Source organism: Cynocephalus volans, chromosome 3, assembly GCF_027409185.1.
Source record: "Cynocephalus volans isolate mCynVol1 chromosome 3, mCynVol1.pri, whole genome shotgun sequence".
NCBI classification, from domain to species: domain Eukaryota; kingdom Metazoa; phylum Chordata; class Mammalia; order Dermoptera; family Cynocephalidae; genus Cynocephalus; species Cynocephalus volans.
The window spans coordinates 161,265,261-161,284,496 of record NC_084462.1 but is presented as its reverse complement, the minus strand read 5'-3'; the positions used below and the strand labels follow the sequence as shown (position 1 = coordinate 161,284,496).

The 19,236-nt window shown below is 35.4% G+C and overlaps 1 protein-coding gene across 1 annotated transcript in view; it reads left to right on the top strand.

Annotated features, from left to right (window-relative positions):
- The first annotated feature begins 5,307 nt into the window (after positions 1 to 5,307).
- The window catches only part of CEP128 (centrosomal protein 128), a 347,268-nt gene continuing 333,339 nt past the window's right edge, over positions 5,308 to 19,236 (top strand). Inside the window, exons 1-2 of the mRNA XM_063091601.1 lie at positions 5,308 to 5,454; positions 7,512 to 7,598. Of these exons, the coding sequence (XP_062947671.1) occupies positions 5,308 to 5,454; positions 7,512 to 7,598 (234 nt within the window). The remainder of the gene's footprint in view (positions 5,455 to 7,511; positions 7,599 to 19,236) is intronic.

The window sequence follows — 19,236 nt, the reverse complement described above, 5'->3', positions numbered from 1 at the left end:
ACAGGAACCCTGTTAGTGGTCTTGCTGGCCTGGGGCCACCAAGGCCCTCTTCTCCCCTGCTGCCTCCAAGCAACTTCGTAGGAAGGATGGCTTTTGCCATCCTCTACACCATGTGCTCACCAGGGCAAGCTTTGAAGCAGCTGGGGCTCAAAATGGTGTGAGCAGTCATTTCTTTCTCTCAGCGTGGCTTCTCCTGCCTTCATGAACTCCATAGGACTCTCCACCTTTTCCCCTGAGCTCTAGTGGCCCCAGCTTGGTTGTCATTGCTTTTTAATAGATGTAAATTGGGCCGACCCCGTGGCGCACTCGGGAGAGTGTGGCGCTGGGAGCGCAGCAGTGCTCCTGCGGCGGGTTTGGATCCTATATAGGGATGGCCGGTTCGCTCACTGGCTGAGCGCAGTGCAGCCGGTCACAAAAAAGACAAAAAAAAAAAAAAAAAAAAGATGTAAATTGGTTGACCTGTTGGGGAGATTGACTCTGGGGACTGTCTATTCTGCCATCTTCACCAGAAGCCATCAACATATTGCCTTTTTCAACATCACCTTTTTATTCTGCCTGATGATTTCTTAACTTCATTTGGTTTGCAGAATTTTGATTTGTTAAAGTGAAAATTATGATTTAAAGTACAGAATTTTGATATGGAAGGGACAGATCCCAGCCATGATTATTTTCTCTTGTGCAGGAAATAAAAGAAACCAAAACCCCTTACTCTGAGGCCAGTGTTTTGATTTGTTTTTAGGGAACTTTATTACATGTAGCATAGATATGTGACTAGTTTTTTTTTTTTTTGCTGGTGGCTACTTAAGATTTTGTATTACTACTTGATACTTTCCTTTTTCTTGATGTTTTTATGCTGATATAAAATGAGAGGGAGTTGAGGAGTCTACAGACACATGTAGGTCGTGGCCTGCTGCTGTCTTCAGCAATTTTTATTAGCTGTTAAGATTGTGCACTTTTATTATACAATGGGCAGCAGAGTACAGTGAAATGAACAGAGTGTTGAAGACAGAGAAGGCTGGCTAAATTCTGGGTTTGCATCCTGGGTCTGCTACTTATAATCAGTGTGTGGAGTTAGATATGTTACTTAACGTCTCTTAGCCTCAGCATCCTGTATCAGTTAGAGGTTAATAAGTGTTCACTTTAATAAATTGTTCTGAAAATTAAATTGGATTATCTGTGTAAGCATCCACATAGTACCTGGCATAATAGCAGGCTCTCATAAAATGTTGGTTTTTCCTGCTTTCGTAGTGGAAAATGCTGGTAAATACTTTAACTTAGAGTAAAAGATTTTTAGGTCATGTGGCATTGATTTATGAGACATACACAGAAGTCATTTCCTAAATTTAAAAGGTAAAATTTACATTTAAGATTTCTTTTCCTGTTAACTTTATTCTTTTGGACTTAAACAATTGTGAGCCAGAAAAAGCAAAGCCAAACAATTGCTTCAGTTCTTGTTCATGTTTCTTGATGTGGGTGGGAGCTACACTGTAGGCACTATACCTTTGCACTTCTACATAGGAGAAGGGAGGCAAGAAGCAGAGATGATAGGTGCAGAAGGAAGTTGAGAGGCGTAGGCAGAGGAGAAGCATTGGTGTAGAACAGGATATTCTCTAATCCTGTCTCACCTAGTGTGAAGAAGTTACATATTCCATTGATTCTTTTTCTGATGTGGCAAGGACAGACTATATTTTGTTAAGAAAAATCTAAACTGACAACGTGGGTCCTTGCTTGTTTATTTATTTATTTATTTAGTTTTAGTTTACCTAGTATTTTAAAAACATGATTGCTTTTATTAAGTGCTCTAGAATCTATATACATTTAGCAAATTCCCTTTATCTTCTCTTTAGATGTATGGTGATGTACTTCTCAGATGTGTTCAGATTAAAGATTCAGAAAGTCCAGACTATTCTGTCATTAAAGAAGGATTTCATCACAGTGTACTTAATAATCCAGAAAAAATGGTCATGTAGATTTTAGGAAGATTATAACAATTAATATTAAAGATTAACTTAACCCTCCGTTAAGCAGAAAATGAAATTATTGGGATATTCAGTAAACATTCACTTTTGATCAATTCATTTCTCTCTGATGCTTCTTTGCTCTAAATGTATTTAGTTTCTTCAGCTTCTATTAAAAGGTTTTCTGAAGCTTTTGAGATTTTCTTGCATAAAATAATTTTCTTATGCATTAAATAGAAAATCAAAGAAAAGATAAGAGAAAACATGTTTAGCAAATTTTCTACTCATCAAGTTATACTTAGGATGTTTGGCTTTCTGTTTTGGTGATGTTGAAGATGCCCTATTTTCACATCTTCATTATTGTAGAATTTGTAACTCTGTTATAGCATTTGTCTAATTCTACTATGTTTTTGATTAAGCTGCATGAGAATTTTTACCATGCATTTAATAGGATTCTCTTATTGTAGGTCAGGCTGTTTGTTGTATTTTTATGTTTAAAGATACATATGCTCTTCCAGTAGAATGGACATCAGACTAATATTAAGACATCCACAGGTCCTAATTTTAGAGAATATCTGTTTTTCTCATGCACCTTACAGTGTTGTTGATATGATTGAAATACTGTATGTGAAAGTGCTTTTAAAATTTGGAAGCATTGCACAAATCTAAGGTACTATTATTATTTGGAGTTGTAAACATGACTAAAACCATACCTGAGAAATTGCTCTCTTAAAGCAGAAAAAATATTAATCCCTTGTCAGATGTATAGTTTGCAAATATTTTTTCTCATTCGGTAGGTTGTCTTTTCACTCTTTTGGCTGTTACCTTTGCTGTGCAGAAACTTTTTAGTTTGATATAATCTTATTTATTTTTTCTTTTGTTGCTTGTGCTTTTGGGGTATTATTCATAAAGTCTTTGCCTGGTCCTACATCCTGAAATGTTTTCTTCTAAGATTTTTATAGTGTCAGGTCTTATCCTTAAGTCTTTAATCCATTTTGAGTTGATTTTGCTATATGGCAAGAGGTATGGGTCTAGTTTCATTCTTCTAGACATGGATATCCAGTTTTCCCATCACCATTTACTGAAGAAGCTGTCCTTTCCCCAATGTATGCTCTTTGTGCCTTTGTTGAAGATCAGTTGGCTGTAAGGACCTGGGTTGATTTCTGGGTTCTCTGTTCTGTTCCCTTTGTCCATGTGTCTGTTTTTGTGCCAGTACCATGCTGTTTTGTTTTGTAGTATAGTTTGAAGTCAGGTGGTGTAAGGCCTCTGGTTTTATTTATTTTTTTGCTCACGATTGCTTTGGCTATTTGGGGTTTTTTGTTGTTCATCTGAATGTTAGGATTATTTTTTCTATTTCTGTGAAGAATGTCATTGGCATTTTGATTGGGATTGCATTGAATCTATAGATTGCTTTGCATAGTATGGACATTTTCACAACATCAGTTCTTCCACATGGAATGTCTTCCCATCTTTTGGTGTCCTCTTTAATTTCTTTCAGCAGTGTTTTAAAATTGTCATTATAGCGATCTTTCACCTCTTTGGTTAAATTGTTTCCTAGGTATTTTATTCTTTGGTAGCTATTGTAAATGGGCTTGCTTTCTTGATTTCTTTTTCTGCTTATTTGTTGTTGGTGTATAAGAATACTACTGATTTTTGTGTATTGATTTTGTATCCTGAAACTTTACTGAATTTGTTTCTGAGCTGTAAGAGGTTTTTGCTAGAGGTTATGGGTTTTTCTATATATAGAATCATGTCATCTGTGAACAGTGACAATTTGACTTGTCTTTTCCAATCTCGATGCCCTTTATTTTTTTCTTTTGCTTGATTCCAATACTGTGTTGATTAGGAATAGTGAGAGTGGGCATCCTTGCCTTTTTTCTGTTCTTAAAGGAAAATCTTTCAGTTTTTCCCTGTCCAGGATGATGTTGGTGGTGGGTTTGTTGCATATGTACCTATGTTACCTTTCTGTACCTAATTTGTTGTGGGTTTTTATCATGAAGGGATGCTAAATTTTGTCAAATAATTTTTATGCATTTGTTGAAAGAATCAGATGGTATTTATCCTTGCTTTCATTGATCTGGTGTATAACATTTATTGATTTGCAGAACTCAAATGACTTAACAGTAAAAAAACAAATAATGCAATTAAAAAATGGGCAAAGGAGCTGAATAGACATTTTTCAAAGGAAGACATACACATGGCCAACAGGTACATGAAAAAATGCTCAACATCACTAGTCATCAGTGAAATGCAAATCAAAGCCACGTTGAGATGTCATCTCACCCCAACAAGACTGGCTATAATCAAAAAGGTGGAGAATAATAAATGCTGGTGAGGATTTGGAGAAAAGGGAACTCTTGAGGATTTGGAGAAAAGGGAACTCTTCTACACTGCTAGTGGGACTGTGAATTAGTACAGCCATTATAGAAAACAGTATGGAGTTTTCTCAAATAACTACAGGTAGAACTACCATAAGATCCAGCATTCCCACTTCAGGATACATACCCAAAGGAATGGAAATCATCATGTCGAAGGGATACCTGCACTCCACTGTTCATCACAGCTTTATTTACAGTAGCCAAGATATGGAAACAACCTAAGTGTCCATCGATGGATGACTGGATAAGGGAAATGTGGTATATATACACAATGGAATACTCTTCAGCCATACAAAAGAATGAAATTCTGTCATTTGCAGCAACATGGATGAGCTTAGAGAAAATTATGTTAGGTAATATAAGCCAGGCACAGAAAGAGAAATACTGCATGTCCTCACTCATAAGTGGGAAGAAAGAAAAAAAGGAAGGAAGGGAGGGAGGGAGGAAGGAAGGAGTAAGGGAAGAAGGAGAGAAAGAAAAACCATAACACAACATTGAACTTTCAGAAGGGGAGAACAGAATTATAGTTACCAGAAATGAGAGAGGCGGAGGGGGGTTAGGGAGTAATTGAGTAAGGGACACAAAGAATAATTACGATTTGTAATGATGAACATGCTAATAATATGGATTTGATTATCACATACTGTGTACAACTACTGATAGTCAACTCTGTGTATATATAAATATATATAATCAATTATAAATATATATAAAATATGTAAAAATATATAATTGTTTCAATTCAAAACATAAAAAATAAATAAAGCAGAAAAAATAAAGGAGAGAGAATACATAGGGAAGTGACTTCTTGTATTTTCAAACAATGCGTGTAGAAATTACAATATGCCAAAGGACTAATGTAATGAATACTTAAAAAGATCAAAAAGTAGATAGCTAATCTGTTATTTCCATTCCTTTTACCCATTGATTGACTTTGACCTGGTTTTATTTTTAAGGATTTGTGTACACCAATGGCAGAATCGTCCAGTGATTCAGACCACTTCGGTTGTCGTGACCGATTGAGTCGATGGGCTGCCAGATCAATTTACAGGGGAACTCGAAGTCATCCTACAGTAGATGTCACCGAGAAGGTCAACACCATAACAAGTACTTTACAGGTTAGTTTAACAATGTTTGCACTTAATAGATTTTAAATAGTTTGCGCTGAGTAAGAGTTTCAGTCAGTGTATTAGTTTTCGCGACACTTTAACAGATCACCACAAAGCTAATGTCTTTAAACAACAAAACTTATTTTCTTACAGTTCTGTGGGTCAGAAGTCTGGCACTGATCGCATCACACTACAGTCAGGGTGTCGGTAGGACTGCGTTTCTTTCTGGAGGCTCTAGGGGAAATCTGTTCCTAAACCCTATGCATACTATGTTTTTTCCTATACATACATGACCATGATAAAGTTTAATTTACAAATTAGGTACAGTAAGAGATTAACATCAGGAAATAATAAAACAATAGAAAAATTTTAACAGTACACTATTGTAAAAGTTATGTGAAAGTGGTCTCTCTCTTTCTCTCCTCAAAATATCTTATTGTATGGTACTGCGGGTAACTGAAACTGTAGAAAGTGAAACCTCGAATAAGGTGGGATTACTGTATTTCCAAATAAAATATTGTGGGAGGGTGCAACCAATAGAAATTACTGAGTTTAGCTTCTTATGGACATGTGCCTTTAGAAAAGTTGTTCATGTTTTGGCGAGGGAGATTACTTACCGATGAATGATGGAGAGAGGTAATTTTGATTTAGAGGCTAACTTTTGATAGCATTTGGAAGTTTGAATGGAGGCAGTTTGCGTCCTTTCCATATAAAGGACTTGAGGGAAGAGGCGTGAAGGATATATATTAGTCCGCTCCTGTTACTTACAACAAAATACACAGAACTGGGTATTTTCATAAGAAAATTAAGTTTATTGCTTATAGTTTCAGAGGCTAGAAAGTCTAAAGGCCAGGGAATACATTCGGTGAACACTTTCTTTGGTGGTAACTTCAGTGATGGCAGCATATCACATTGTGAAAGTGGCATAGCATAGCAAGGGACAGACTCTTCATGTTCCCCTTCTAAAGCCCTCAGAACCACGCCCCTGACCACCATTTTTAATCCATTCACTACAGCATGGTCCTGCAATCTAATCACCTCTTCAAGGTGCCACCTTTCAGTTGCCGTAATAGGATTTCCCAGCCTCTTAACAGTCACAGTGGGGCCCAAGTTTCTAATACATAAAACTTGGGGGACATAATTCAAGCTTCAGTGAGTTTGCGGGGGGTGGGGGGACATTCAGTCTACTATAGGGTAATACATTCACACTGGAGAAAGGAAAACTCAGAAATAGAATTTTTTTCCTACTCATTATTCCCTTACTTTTGCCTTAGGCTGGATAATCATGGATTTTGGCTTTTAATTGCTTTGCTTTAGTATGCTTAGATAAGAGAATAATTTCTGAAGGAGAAGCCAGAATTTGATTTAAAAATCATAAGGCCTATTCTTTTTAAACTTATTTAAACTAATATAACAATGGAATTTTGGAGTATGAATCCTTGTATTTTCCCACCAATGAGACACTTCAGTCGGTTTATATTTTTGATTGAAATGCCTTTATTAATCTCTCAGGTGAAACCTAGCCTATTTGGGTGGAAGCCATTTTTGTTGTGATTAGAAATAAATTTGTTGTTTATAGCTAAAGGTTAAAGGATAGTTTTTTTTCTTTTAATCAAGTTCTAAGGTGAAGTAATAATTGAAATAACATTGATCCTAATGATTTGCTTCTTTTGTACATGATCTACTAGATTTGCTCTTTCAGGATTTGTTTTTTGTAATGAGGGTGTGAATTTTCAGTGTTGTACAGACTGATAATGAGGATTCTTTTCAATTTATGATTTTGTTGCTGACTTATTATGAGACCTTGGATAAGGATTTAAATCATGTGCTTCAGATTTTACACAAGTAAATTACAGATGGACTTGAGTTTCTCTCTCAGTGGTGTTAAGATTTATTTGGTATTTGTGAAGTACATTGATACCCAACTTATGAAGTATGTTAATACCCAACTATGATATAAATTGTACCTTTTAAAAACTGTTGACTTAGCTGTTTGACATACTACTAAAATTGTTTGGGAAAAGCAGTGTTTGGAACTATTAATAGAATATATTTCCTTTCTCAAGGATACAAGTCGGAACCTGCGACAAATGGACCAGATGCTTGGACGATATCGTGAATATAGTGACAGACAGGCGGGTGCAATAGAACACGTGAGAATGTTTACATATGCTTGCATTTTCTTTTACCCACCTTTTTGGAAATATAATTTTTGGAGAGTGGGGATGTGAGATAACCATCGTGAACAGATTTTTAAACTGCTTTACTATTTTATAGTTTAAATTTTGGTTAGCTTATCAGATTGATTTCTGACTAGCTTATATAGATTAGATTCTATTGAACTTGAAAGCTTCAGGTTAGAGAGGAAGGAATTCAGGACATGAGTTAAACAAAAACTTACTAAACTTGGGTCACAGATACTTCCTATTGGGAGATAAGAATTTTAAGAATAGTTAATTTTAAAGCAATACATGCTCATTGTTTTAAAAAATAAAACCCTTTCAAAGCCCATGTCAGTCCCACTTCAAATAGGTAATAATTTTGACAATTTCTAGTATGTCTTTCCAAACATCTTTTATGCATGTACAAGCTATGTGTGATTACTTTAAAAAATGGAACTTTTTCCATTTGATGATGTATATCACTTTCCAGTGACTGTGTAGCTCTACCTCATTCTTTTGGACAGTTATGTATTTTTTCATAGTGTGGATTTATCCAATTTTTTCTTTTGTTACTATGAACAATATAACAACTACGAATATTGTACACGTATTTTTATAGAATTCTGTAGGATTCTTGGAAGTAGAATTGCTGGGTTAAAGAATATATGCACTTAAAAATTTGATAGCTGAAAATTGCTCTTTCAGGGATGTGCTAATTTATACTTCATGTGGGGATATAAGAAGGAAAGATATCCCAGAATTCTGTAATAAAATGAATATTTTTTATTAATGTTTGCTAATTCTATCCTTCTATTTGTTCTTCCTTTGGAATTTGCTTACTCGCTGTCTGTAAACTCTTGGAAACCAATTAAATTTATTCCTTCATGTTTACAATGATGAGTATATAGTATAATAAGACTAATATTACCTTTAAACTATAAGGATTTTTTTTATGTATATCTGTGCTGTACTGAATTGTCACATAACTCCCAAGTTGTAATTGATGACTTGTTATTTTCTTCTTACAGAGCAAAAGTATAGTCATCATTATTTGCTTGTAATTGGAAGCTAATTGCTCTAGAATAGGGAAACATATCTTCTTTCTTAAAGGTTTCTATTGCTTTCACTTAGAAAATACACTTGGACATTTTTTTACCTACAGGATTTTTATGATTTATGATGTATTTGACAGGTAGATCTATGAACTTTGTATGTTTGGGTAGCTTATGAACTGTTTTAGGTTAATTACCTTAATAATAGGAATTAGTATTTTGCTTTTTAATTAGTGAAAAATTGAAAGCACTGTTAACTAATAGCAGAGAGCAATTCTACTTTGTCAAGTTGAATATTAGATCTCTACTCTTGGTAGCAAATTTCCTTTGAATTGGGCTGTTGGGAAATGAAATTATGTATTAGAGAAACTTCTGTATAGATAAACATTTAAAACACAAAGTATGTTCTACTGTGGCATTAAGTGTTGTTGGTAGGCGCAGAGTTAAATATTGCTGAACTCTCTGGGGGAGTGGTTTTATTCATGGGAAGTAAATAAAATCAACAGCTGTTTCCATCTGAGTTGCAAGTACATAGACTATGATGCCACTCATATGAAAAATATGGCACAGGAGAGCAAGAGTCTTTCTTTTTGCTTCAGGCTGTTTCTTAGTCTAGTCTAGAATTTCCTCCTCAGTTTCCTCTAATTCTTGTTCTGTTAAAACCGTTGTTTCTCAATAATTTTTCCCCCCAACATAGCAGAGGACTATGTCACTCATTGCCTTATGTCATATTCACTCAATATAGCAATGATTTTCATCCTGCCTCCTAGAAGTTACCTGGGACAGTAGCACCTGCCAAAATCTATGAGAAGACATGCAAGTCAAAAAGAGTATCTCTTATAAATGATTCTGATGGCCCCTCAGTGAAAATTGCTTTCTTAGCATTACTGTATTTTCTGCTGTGTGATATATCATATCTAAAAATGGGTGTATGTAATGTGCCATCTCTCCTGTGATTTACCTGAATCTTTCTATTTATAATTTTCAAGTCCATGGTAGGACTAACCCTCTGTTTTTTTTTTGGTGCTTGATTAGTACAGGGATTAAACTTTAGGCCTTGCTGTTATCGTTACTGTGCTCTATCCAACTGAGCTAACCAGACAGCCTTTTTTTTTTTTAAATCAGTGTGTGTATTTAAGGAAGGATGATGGAGAGTGACTTTTTTTCTTTTTGAGGCTATGTTGCAACTCATACAACTCTTCTTGCTGTGAAAGTTGCCTTTTTCCCCTGCAACATCCTGTAATAGGTTAATCTGTTTTAACTAATGCTCAACTGTTAAAAATATTTCTCCATGCTACGTATCTATTGAGTGGTTGAAATTAGCATTTCTCTTAAAATATAAAGATATTTTCTAGAAAATGAAATCAATTCTTTTTCCCTAGGGAAGAAGATAGGAGCATTTATTATTAACAGATTTTATAAGTAAGTCTATTGCTAAGCCTCAGGAGATGGATATAAGTGGTATATATATGCATCTAAATATTTATTTTCTTGGGTTTTAACTTTGTGAACATAATTAACGAATGGGTGAGGGGAAAAGTTTGGAAATATAAATATTCAGTGCAATGTTTTCCTCCTGAGATTATCTCCCTCAACAAGGGAACTGTGAGAATTATCCTGTTGGTCTTATAAACCCTAAGGGTCACTTTTTTGACTACTCTTCTTTGAAGTATACATTGTTTCACTGTTGTTCCCTTGAATCTTTGTAACCTCCAACTCTAAATTTAATTCTTTGCTTATAGTATGTGAAGGCCTGTCTGCGAGGAGTTGAGCCATGTTAGAAGATCCTAATGGGGTTCCTGGTGTTTCATAGAGAAGCGGTATCTATCTTTTCATGGTCTCTTTGGGGGGTTTCTCTGTAAGCTTAGTATATCCCAGTCACTTTTTAATATTAACTCCTTTAATTCTCTCAGTAATCCTAAAAGAAAGTTACTATTATTATCCTCATTTTCTTTTTTTAAAAAATTTATTTTTATTGAAGCATAATTGATTATACATATTTCTGTGGTACAGCATTGACTACCATCACCTGTGTACAGCATATGTTGATCAAATCAATATTATTAGCATATTCATTGTTACAAATTGTACTTATTCTTTATAACCCATATCCAATCTCTCCCCATCTCCCTCTCACTCCCCTCTACCTCTTATAACCATAGATTTGTCCTCTCCTTCTGAAAGATTAATGGTTTCTCTGTTGATTTGTTGCCCAGATGATCTGTCCGGTGCTGAGAGAGGGGTGTACAGATTCCCACTATTATTGTAGAGCAGATGCTTTTTCTATTACTTTGGACTGGGCTTTGTAGAGAGAGATGTCTTCTTTTTTTGGTCTCCACTGGTGACTCTCCTTGTGTCAGTGCAGTTGAGTGTCTGGTGGGCTGCTTACATGGTGGCTGTGGCTACTGCTGTGGCATCTAGCCACTTTTGCAGCAGCTATGGCTATTGTGGTGGTTTGGTGGGTCACCTGCATGGAAGTGGTGTTTTTAGCATGCTCCTTGCCTGGTGGCAGCTCTTGGCTCCTGCCTCAGGTCCCCAGGTGGCTCCATGGTGTTGGTGTGCCTGGTTGTGGGTGGACTTGGTGGCCCTTGGCTCCATACCTCAGGACCCCAGGTGGGTCCCATGGTGGCAGCATGCCAGGTTGTGGGCGGAGGGGGCGGCCCTTGACTCCATGCCTCAGGACCCAGGGCTGCCCCTGCATCCTCATTTTCAAGATAGGAAAAGTGGGTCACAGGATGGTCACTAACTTGCCGTGGTCTTACAGCCATAAGTGACAGAGCCAAGGGCAGAATGTTATTGCAAAACCTAGCATCAGAATTCATTTATCCATTACCATAAATGGGCTCTGTCACTTACAGCTGTGAGACCATGGGCAAGTTAGTGAGCATCCTGTGACCCATTTTTCCTATCTTGAAAATGAGGATGCAGGGGCCGCCGTGGGTCCTGAGGCATGGAGCTGAGGACCGCCCCCTCCGCCCCCTCCGCCCACAACCTGGTACGCTGCCACTGTGGGGCCCACCTGGGGACCTGAGGCAGGAGCCGAGAGCAGCCACAAGGCAAAGAGCATGCTAAAATGAGTATACAGCCAGTATGAATCTGGCCTCCACATCATGGGCATGAAGGGTGACAGTAAGCTTTGTATCTCATGAATATTCATAACCAATGAAAAAAGAAAGATAATTAGGTCTGGATAGATGGAGGGTATGAAAAATTAGCATTTAAAGAAGGGGGAGCAATAGGTTTACTCTTAAGATCATTATTTCAGCCTGGTTAGCACTCTTTATGTTTCTTATACAGTAGTTGGAAGTTAAGTTGTGTCTGTTACATTGAATCCAGAATACATGTGGAGATGTTGTGCTAAGATTCAGAAAGCTACTAAATTTTTTGGAGCAGGAAAATGGAGCAATGAAATTAGCATTTAAGGACAATTGCAGGAAAAAAATTATTGTAGACAGAGAATAACTGAAATAACTTTGTGGTAATTCAGGCATGAGGTAATACAAGCAGAACTAGAGCCATAAAAACAAAGAGAAACAGATAAAAATAGATGACATTTTGAAGGAGACAATTGTTGAGACACAGGTATAGATAATTAAGCAAAAAAAAAAAAAAAAGAATTCATTTACCTCGTAGAGCCACAGTTACTCACATTTTCGTGATGCTGTGAATTTACATTTCTGAAAATTGGGACCTTGTATTTCAAAGTTTGAAGGATTACGCAATTATATAATAATAAACTAGATTATGAAGATTTTTTTAACTGTTTAAAAAACAGAAGCCCACTGTCACAGAAGTAATTAATATCACAGCTGATACAATGTCTAGAATGAGAGTTAGATGAAACAAATACAGAAACTGAATTGGAAAGAAATATGGTGGTGAGCTAGGATTGACATTGAGGCGTTGTCAAAGTCAGCAGTTCTAGTTGCCACTTAGGCAACGTGGTAGACTCTGTGAGTTGCCTACACCAGCACTGATTTTCCCCTTCTGCCTAAGTACCAACCATTGATTTTTCACTGGGTTTTCTTCTAGCTGTTTCAGCCACTGAGTCATATTTAGTTGGGTAGTGTGACTTAGGGTCTTTGGGATCCATGAACTTCATGACTTTAAGGTAGTGTCATCCTGTGTTATTTCTCAAGCTATGAATTTCTTGGGAGGTCTGAAAACATTTGGGCCAATGAGGACACAAGGAGAGGTTTTATTTTAATACTTACTATAAAGGTTTGGAGCAAATTATACTCTTGCATTAAATAGTGCAATTGATTTAGCTTAGTGTTTAGAATTCTTCTAGAACTGTGTGTTCCTATTCATGAGAGAACGGGGTCTGTCCTTGTGCTAATGCTATAAAAAATGGAATGCCCTGAAGAAAGAGTATTCAACATAAAAAGTTAATACCTTCTATAGTGGAAATTTCGATTGTAGTTGATGAGGCTATTGTAGTTAATATTGGGTATAAAAGAAAAATATAGTTCTTTTGATTCAAATCAGTAGATTAATTAAGTTTATTTTAAAGGTAAAGATTGGCTAAAATACAGTAATATCAAATTAAAGTTTAGAGACTTGCATTAATAGGTAATTTTTCTTCTATGTAAGTACTCCAATTAAAATTTCCTTTAGGGAGTAATAGGGTGTTGCCATCTGGTATGTGAATTTTGGAAGAATGTTGAATATTAAATAATAAAGTCCAGGTTTTCCTTTCTATTTACTAAGTTTCAGTTGTCAAATATACTTAGTGACACCACAAAAGGTAGTGTTAATGGTTTAAAGACAGACAGCGGCCACTTGTAATATGTTGAAGCTAAACGTATCCATTTTTTCCTCCCTGGCTGAGCTTCAGTAATTATCCCAAAGGTAATGATGTCAGAGGTAGGGTCTGGGAGGCTGAGTAGTCGGCTTCAACCCAACCTGTCCTCTTACCAGGTTCTTGACTCTGCCATAGGAAAGAATTCAAGAGCAGTGTCACAGTAGAAAATGAGAACAGGTTTAATATAATGAATAAGTGATACAGATTAAACAGAGAGAGTGCAGCATAGCTCCAGAGACTGAGCAGGGCGCACACCAAGTTTAAAACACAAGTAAGAAATACATACTTAAAGTTCAGTGTAGAGGCTGGCTCAAGAGAATGAGCAGCTGCTTGCTGAAAGTAAGTTTTTGGATCCAGGAAAGTGAGCAACAGTCCTGCCTTATGCCAGGATTCAGCTTTTATAGTTTTGCTACTTAATGAATATTCAATGAAGGGGGTGGTTCCCAGTTATGTTAACATAGCCTTGCACATGCTCAGTTGGTCTCTTCTTGGAGCATGTTCATTGTCAAATCCTATCACATGCACCAGGCGTATTCAACAATATTGTGTGCTCTCTAGCACCTCTGGTGGAAGGTCATTCAAAGTATAAACTCCACTTAATTGAGCATGCCCAGCCACTTGATTTGCGTAAGCCAGCCCCTTGTCCCATTTTCCTCTTTGGTACTGAAAATAGGTCTGACTAGCAGCAGTAACTTTCCTCTAGGGGAGGACCCAGAGGAGGGACCTGAGACCTTGGAGAATGTCTTGAAACCCAGAAACGCATCCTCAAACCTGGGCCCAGGGAAACCAATTGTCTCCTAGCTCAGTAAGAACTGTTCACAGTCTTACAATAGCTTTAATGTTAAGTAATAAGTCTATGGGTAAGAGATTTTAATCAAACAATTAAATTCTGTTAATTGTAACATATTTCACTTTATAAACATATTTTGAGAATTAGGTTCTTACAGTCTCTTGTTTAAAATTTTATTCCCAAGTCTCTCATGAAACTACTGGACAGGAAAATAATTTTTTAAAGAATTTTGCTCTGAGGCTAGAGGAAAAAATGTAGACTTAGAATTGAAATTGAATCCAGGTTTTTTTCCTTTAGCAACTACCTCTGTGGCGTTGGGCTAGTTACTAAACCTTTCTGAGACTGAGTTTCATCATTTGAAAAATCAATGTAATTATATATCCCTTATTATAACTAACATTTATTTAAGTGCTAACATTGTTTTAGACACTCGCTAAGTGTTTTTCTTGCAATTTCTTTAATTCATCTGATGATCCCCACCACTAAGCATTTGCCAAGTTTTTAATACAGATACCTGGTACATTATATGCGCTCACTATGTATTATTTTCCTTTTCTTCAATTCACTGTGCCTGTCTTCAGTTGCATGTGTGTATCACTGTGATTATAAATAACATAATGTGTTGCAACATCCCTAGTGATATATATCTAATTATTTTGACTTCAAAGTATATGCTAAATTAGACAGCACACATAATAATGCTTTCCCCTCCTCTTTATGTTGGTGAGTATATTATCTGTCAACCTAAAATACTGCTATTCTACTTCCATTTTCCATGAATGCTCGTTTATTGATATTTAAAATGTTATGTGTAAATATTAAAAAATTCCTTCTAAAATTATGCTTAGAGAGTGTGTGATATATGGGGCTTTGAATATATATGGGGCTTTGAATATATGGGATTCCATTTAAAAATAAAGTAGTTACATAAATAAGAACAGTGCATCTTTGGAAAAGGGAATCTCTAAATTTCAGGAATATTATTTTGGACTTATATTTCTATAATCCAGCATATGTAAAAAGGTTAGGCACAGCAGTGGGAGCTAGTGATCTTTTGGTAAATAAAATAGCAGTAGTCATTTAAAAAATACATTTCAGCAAGAATTGGTGGGACCAGAAAAGTAAACAAACCATAAATTTGCACTTTTATTTGATTTTATAAAAGTTTTTCTCCTCCTGCTCCTCCTCCTCTTCCTCATACTCCTCCTTATTTTAATAGTAAAAGATAAGTATATTGTGAGGATCCAAAATGGTACTGATAAAATTAACTCTACAACCAATCTATTTTGCAGTCTGTTGCCAGATCAACCTTGGCATTCTGTAGAAAAACAGGCAGTGAAGGCAAGCCAAGCATAAAGCACTTAACAGTCAATGTGCCTAAGAATGACATTATTATCTATTATCTAGAGAAAATTTTTGGATGACTTCTCAATTTTCTCAATTTTCATTCTTTAATTTTGCCAGTCTGACCCCTAACATTTGTTATGTTTTGTTTTTGGTGGCTGCTTAGTACAGGGATCAAACCCTGGACCTTGATGTTAGTACCACACTCTAACCAACTTGGAGAACCGGCCAGCCCTGAGCTCTAATATTTGTAAATGGCAGTACTTACATTTTTTTATGTCAACATTATAGATATATTTAATCTTACAACACAAACTGTCGCCATGGTCACCAGTGCTATGTACATAGTGAATATTGTTAAATACTGACTCTTTAGTGTCAGGTGAAAATAAAACTGAATGGTCAGAGAAAATATTTAGATGTTTCCAATTTATGCTCAACTCTGAAGCTAAATGAATGTAGTTATCTATAGATGACCAAATTTTCATGTCTTTCTGTATTACCTATGCTGTGTTAGAAGATACATTTTTTAGTATGAAAATGAAGGACAATTGAGAGTAACAAAATGTTTGAAGAAACTGAATGGAGTCTCTAAATGGTTTCCAAAATTCAAGCCTACTTTAAATTGCAGCATTTAGAATTTTTTCCAAGGTTGTTATTTATTTATTTTTTTTTTAAAGTTGTGTTTTTCATTTGTGTGGGAGCTAATTTTATGAATATTTGGTAACTACTATATTTATGTGTCAGTAATCACTATTTGTAGTTTATTTCTTTTACGGTCTCTTTGTAAAAGTAATGGTAGACGTCTTTTACAAATTTTCTAATCACTATATTAATGTGTTTTGTTTTTTTCTTCTTTTTTTCCTAACTCTTCCTGAATGAGCTTAGTCAAGGATGGCATTAATTTTGTTTAGAATGTGAATGTGTGGGACACATTGGTTATTAGTGAGACAGTTAACCAATGCTGTATATTGATGAAGGAAGTTTATCCATGTCATTCTTTTCCATTTCCTATCTTGCCTTATTAGAGCCAAATTTGTTGAATGATTTATTTCTTAAGCATTTCCAATACCATTTGTGGAGTTAGCTCCTGGTTTCCTTACTGTTTACTATTGTTTGGAAACCTTATTTTTCTAGGATTGTTCAAGAAGCTTGCTATTATAAACTTAGGAAAGTCACTATTTTTTTTAATTTACAAAGCAAACCAGATATTTGTCAATTATACCTCAGTAAAGCTAGGGGGAAAAATAAAAACAATAACCAAAAACCAAACAGAATTCCAGTCTGGGTAAGATAGAATTAGCACACTCTTCCACTAATGGGGCTATAAAAGCTCTACTGAATGCATGGAGTAGCTATTTGAGGACTCTGAAAATTAATAGTCAGTCCTTGTTGTATGGTTTCAATGTACATAAATTTTATTATCCCAGTTTAGTCAAATAACACCAGTCCCCAAACAACCCAGTTCAAGTTTTAGTTATCACAGTATATTAACTATAAGGAACTGCATAAAGTATAAACTTAGTTGCTAGCTCTTCAGTCTACTCAGTACTATGTAAATAACAGATCACTTGTTTTGCAGTCTGTTGGTGACTGGTCATGAATGATGAAACGTGTAGTTACTTCCTTTACTCCTAATGATAAATCCACATGTTGTTTTACAAAAATAAGTAATCAGAAAGGGAACTGGCTAAAAAGGATAAAAGTGCAGCAAATAAATAAAAAGTGATAATGCTGGAAATGAAATTTGAATCATATTATTGAGGATACTTCAAATGTTTGTGGAAAAATAGAATTAACAGATAATACGAATCTTTCCATGAATTTTTGAAGACCCCTCATCTGTGGAGTTATAGAAGAAATAATGTTGACAGAGGGAATATTGATATTGCCCCTTTCAGGAGTTTCTAAATATGCAGCCAAAGGAATTTAGCGAAGTCATTTTTAGGGAATGAGAAACTTCCAAATAGCTTATTCAGATTAAAGCATCCCATTTCTTTATTCCATTTATTTTTTGTTTTTATAGTCATTACCTTTAATCATAATAATAAAAACTACCATTGACTGAACAACCTAATCTGCCCCAGACATTGTTCTAATTATTTTACATAGTCTTATTTCATCCTCCAAATATAACACGTGAAAAAGTTATTACTATCTGGTGGGTTTGAAAGACATGGACAGGAGCAGCAGCAGACGCAAAAGTAGTGGAGCTGAGGAAAGCACTGCCAAGCCGCCCTGGGGTTCTTCTGAATCATGATGTTTTTAATGATCATGCCTCTTATTTGGAACAGCCATTGTTGCCTAGTTGATCTCCTTTCATAGATTTGGGTTGCAACGTAGTCAGTTCTTTCAAGTTTTATATACCTTTTAAAAAACTCCTTAACCTTGACTTATATTTTGTTTCTAAAAAGAGTTTTTCCAAATAGAGACATTACAGAGTTTTCAGATATCTCGATGAGAACTTAAAAATTTGGTATCTTTATTTTAATGATACTCTAAAAGCTTCCATAGTTTTTTTTCATTTTATTTATTTACCAGTTTCCAAAATAATGAGTTTGTTCTCTCGCATCCTCTATTGGTGACCAATGACCTTTTCCCTCTTGAGTATCATTATGAACTCACAATTATATGCATATTTGAAGTATTTTAATTCATTGCAGTTAATATTTTTATTGATGCTCAAATTGTTTCATCCTTGGCTAAAGGGAGACTACTCAACTTGATTCCTAAGTCTAAAAGCATGTCTTGATGATTTGGATAAACTATCTTGTAAACAAGTATTGCCATTCAGTTTCTGTGCCCAAGTTTTATTTGCATTCATACTGGTGCTAATAGTGATTCTTCAGTTGTTTTAGTCTAATATCAAAAGAACAGAGGTAAAAGAATAGACCTAATCTGTAAATGATGCATTTACATCAAGTTGAGGTGAAAATATGTCATAGTACGATGTCCATTTTGCAGTGTTTCAGATAGGGAAAAGTGGGGGGAAAATGGAATCATCACTTGGTATGTGGTGAGGTAGTCATACTAGACTCAAAAGAATCTGTACCATTGTAAGCACTGCAGTCTTAGGTTGAGCATTTAGTTTCAGCGAAATAGCATCATCTGTTGTAAAAATTAATGTTAAATTGAATTTTATTAGTGTTGTTTTGTTTTTATTTAATTTTAGGAGTTTGCACCTAGTTAGGAGTTACAGTTCTGAAGAGTTTAAAACAAGTTTATGACTTTATGTCTTATTTCTTTATCTCCTTTTGTGTTTTAGGAGTTATCCAACTGGTTTCATGATTAGTACAGTGTCCGTTCTGTTATTATTACTCTAAGTGCAGATTTTAATTCTATACAGTTTTAGTATTATGTCTTAGGTGGATGACCTGTTTTTGCCGTGATGCTTGTAGGAGTAATTTAAAGTAGTCCTTATTTCACTTATCTACCTTTTGTGTTTCATCTTTTGTATTTTATAGATCATCTTGTTCATCTGCAATGGCTTAGGATGTATCTTTATAGAGCTTTAAAATGAGGTTGCCAAGTATTGTTTCTAACTTTTATGCTATTTCTGAAATGATTAATTTTTCCAACATCTTTTATTTATCTTAGATTTGTAATGTTTTATTTCTCTTGTTCTGAGGTATATTTCTT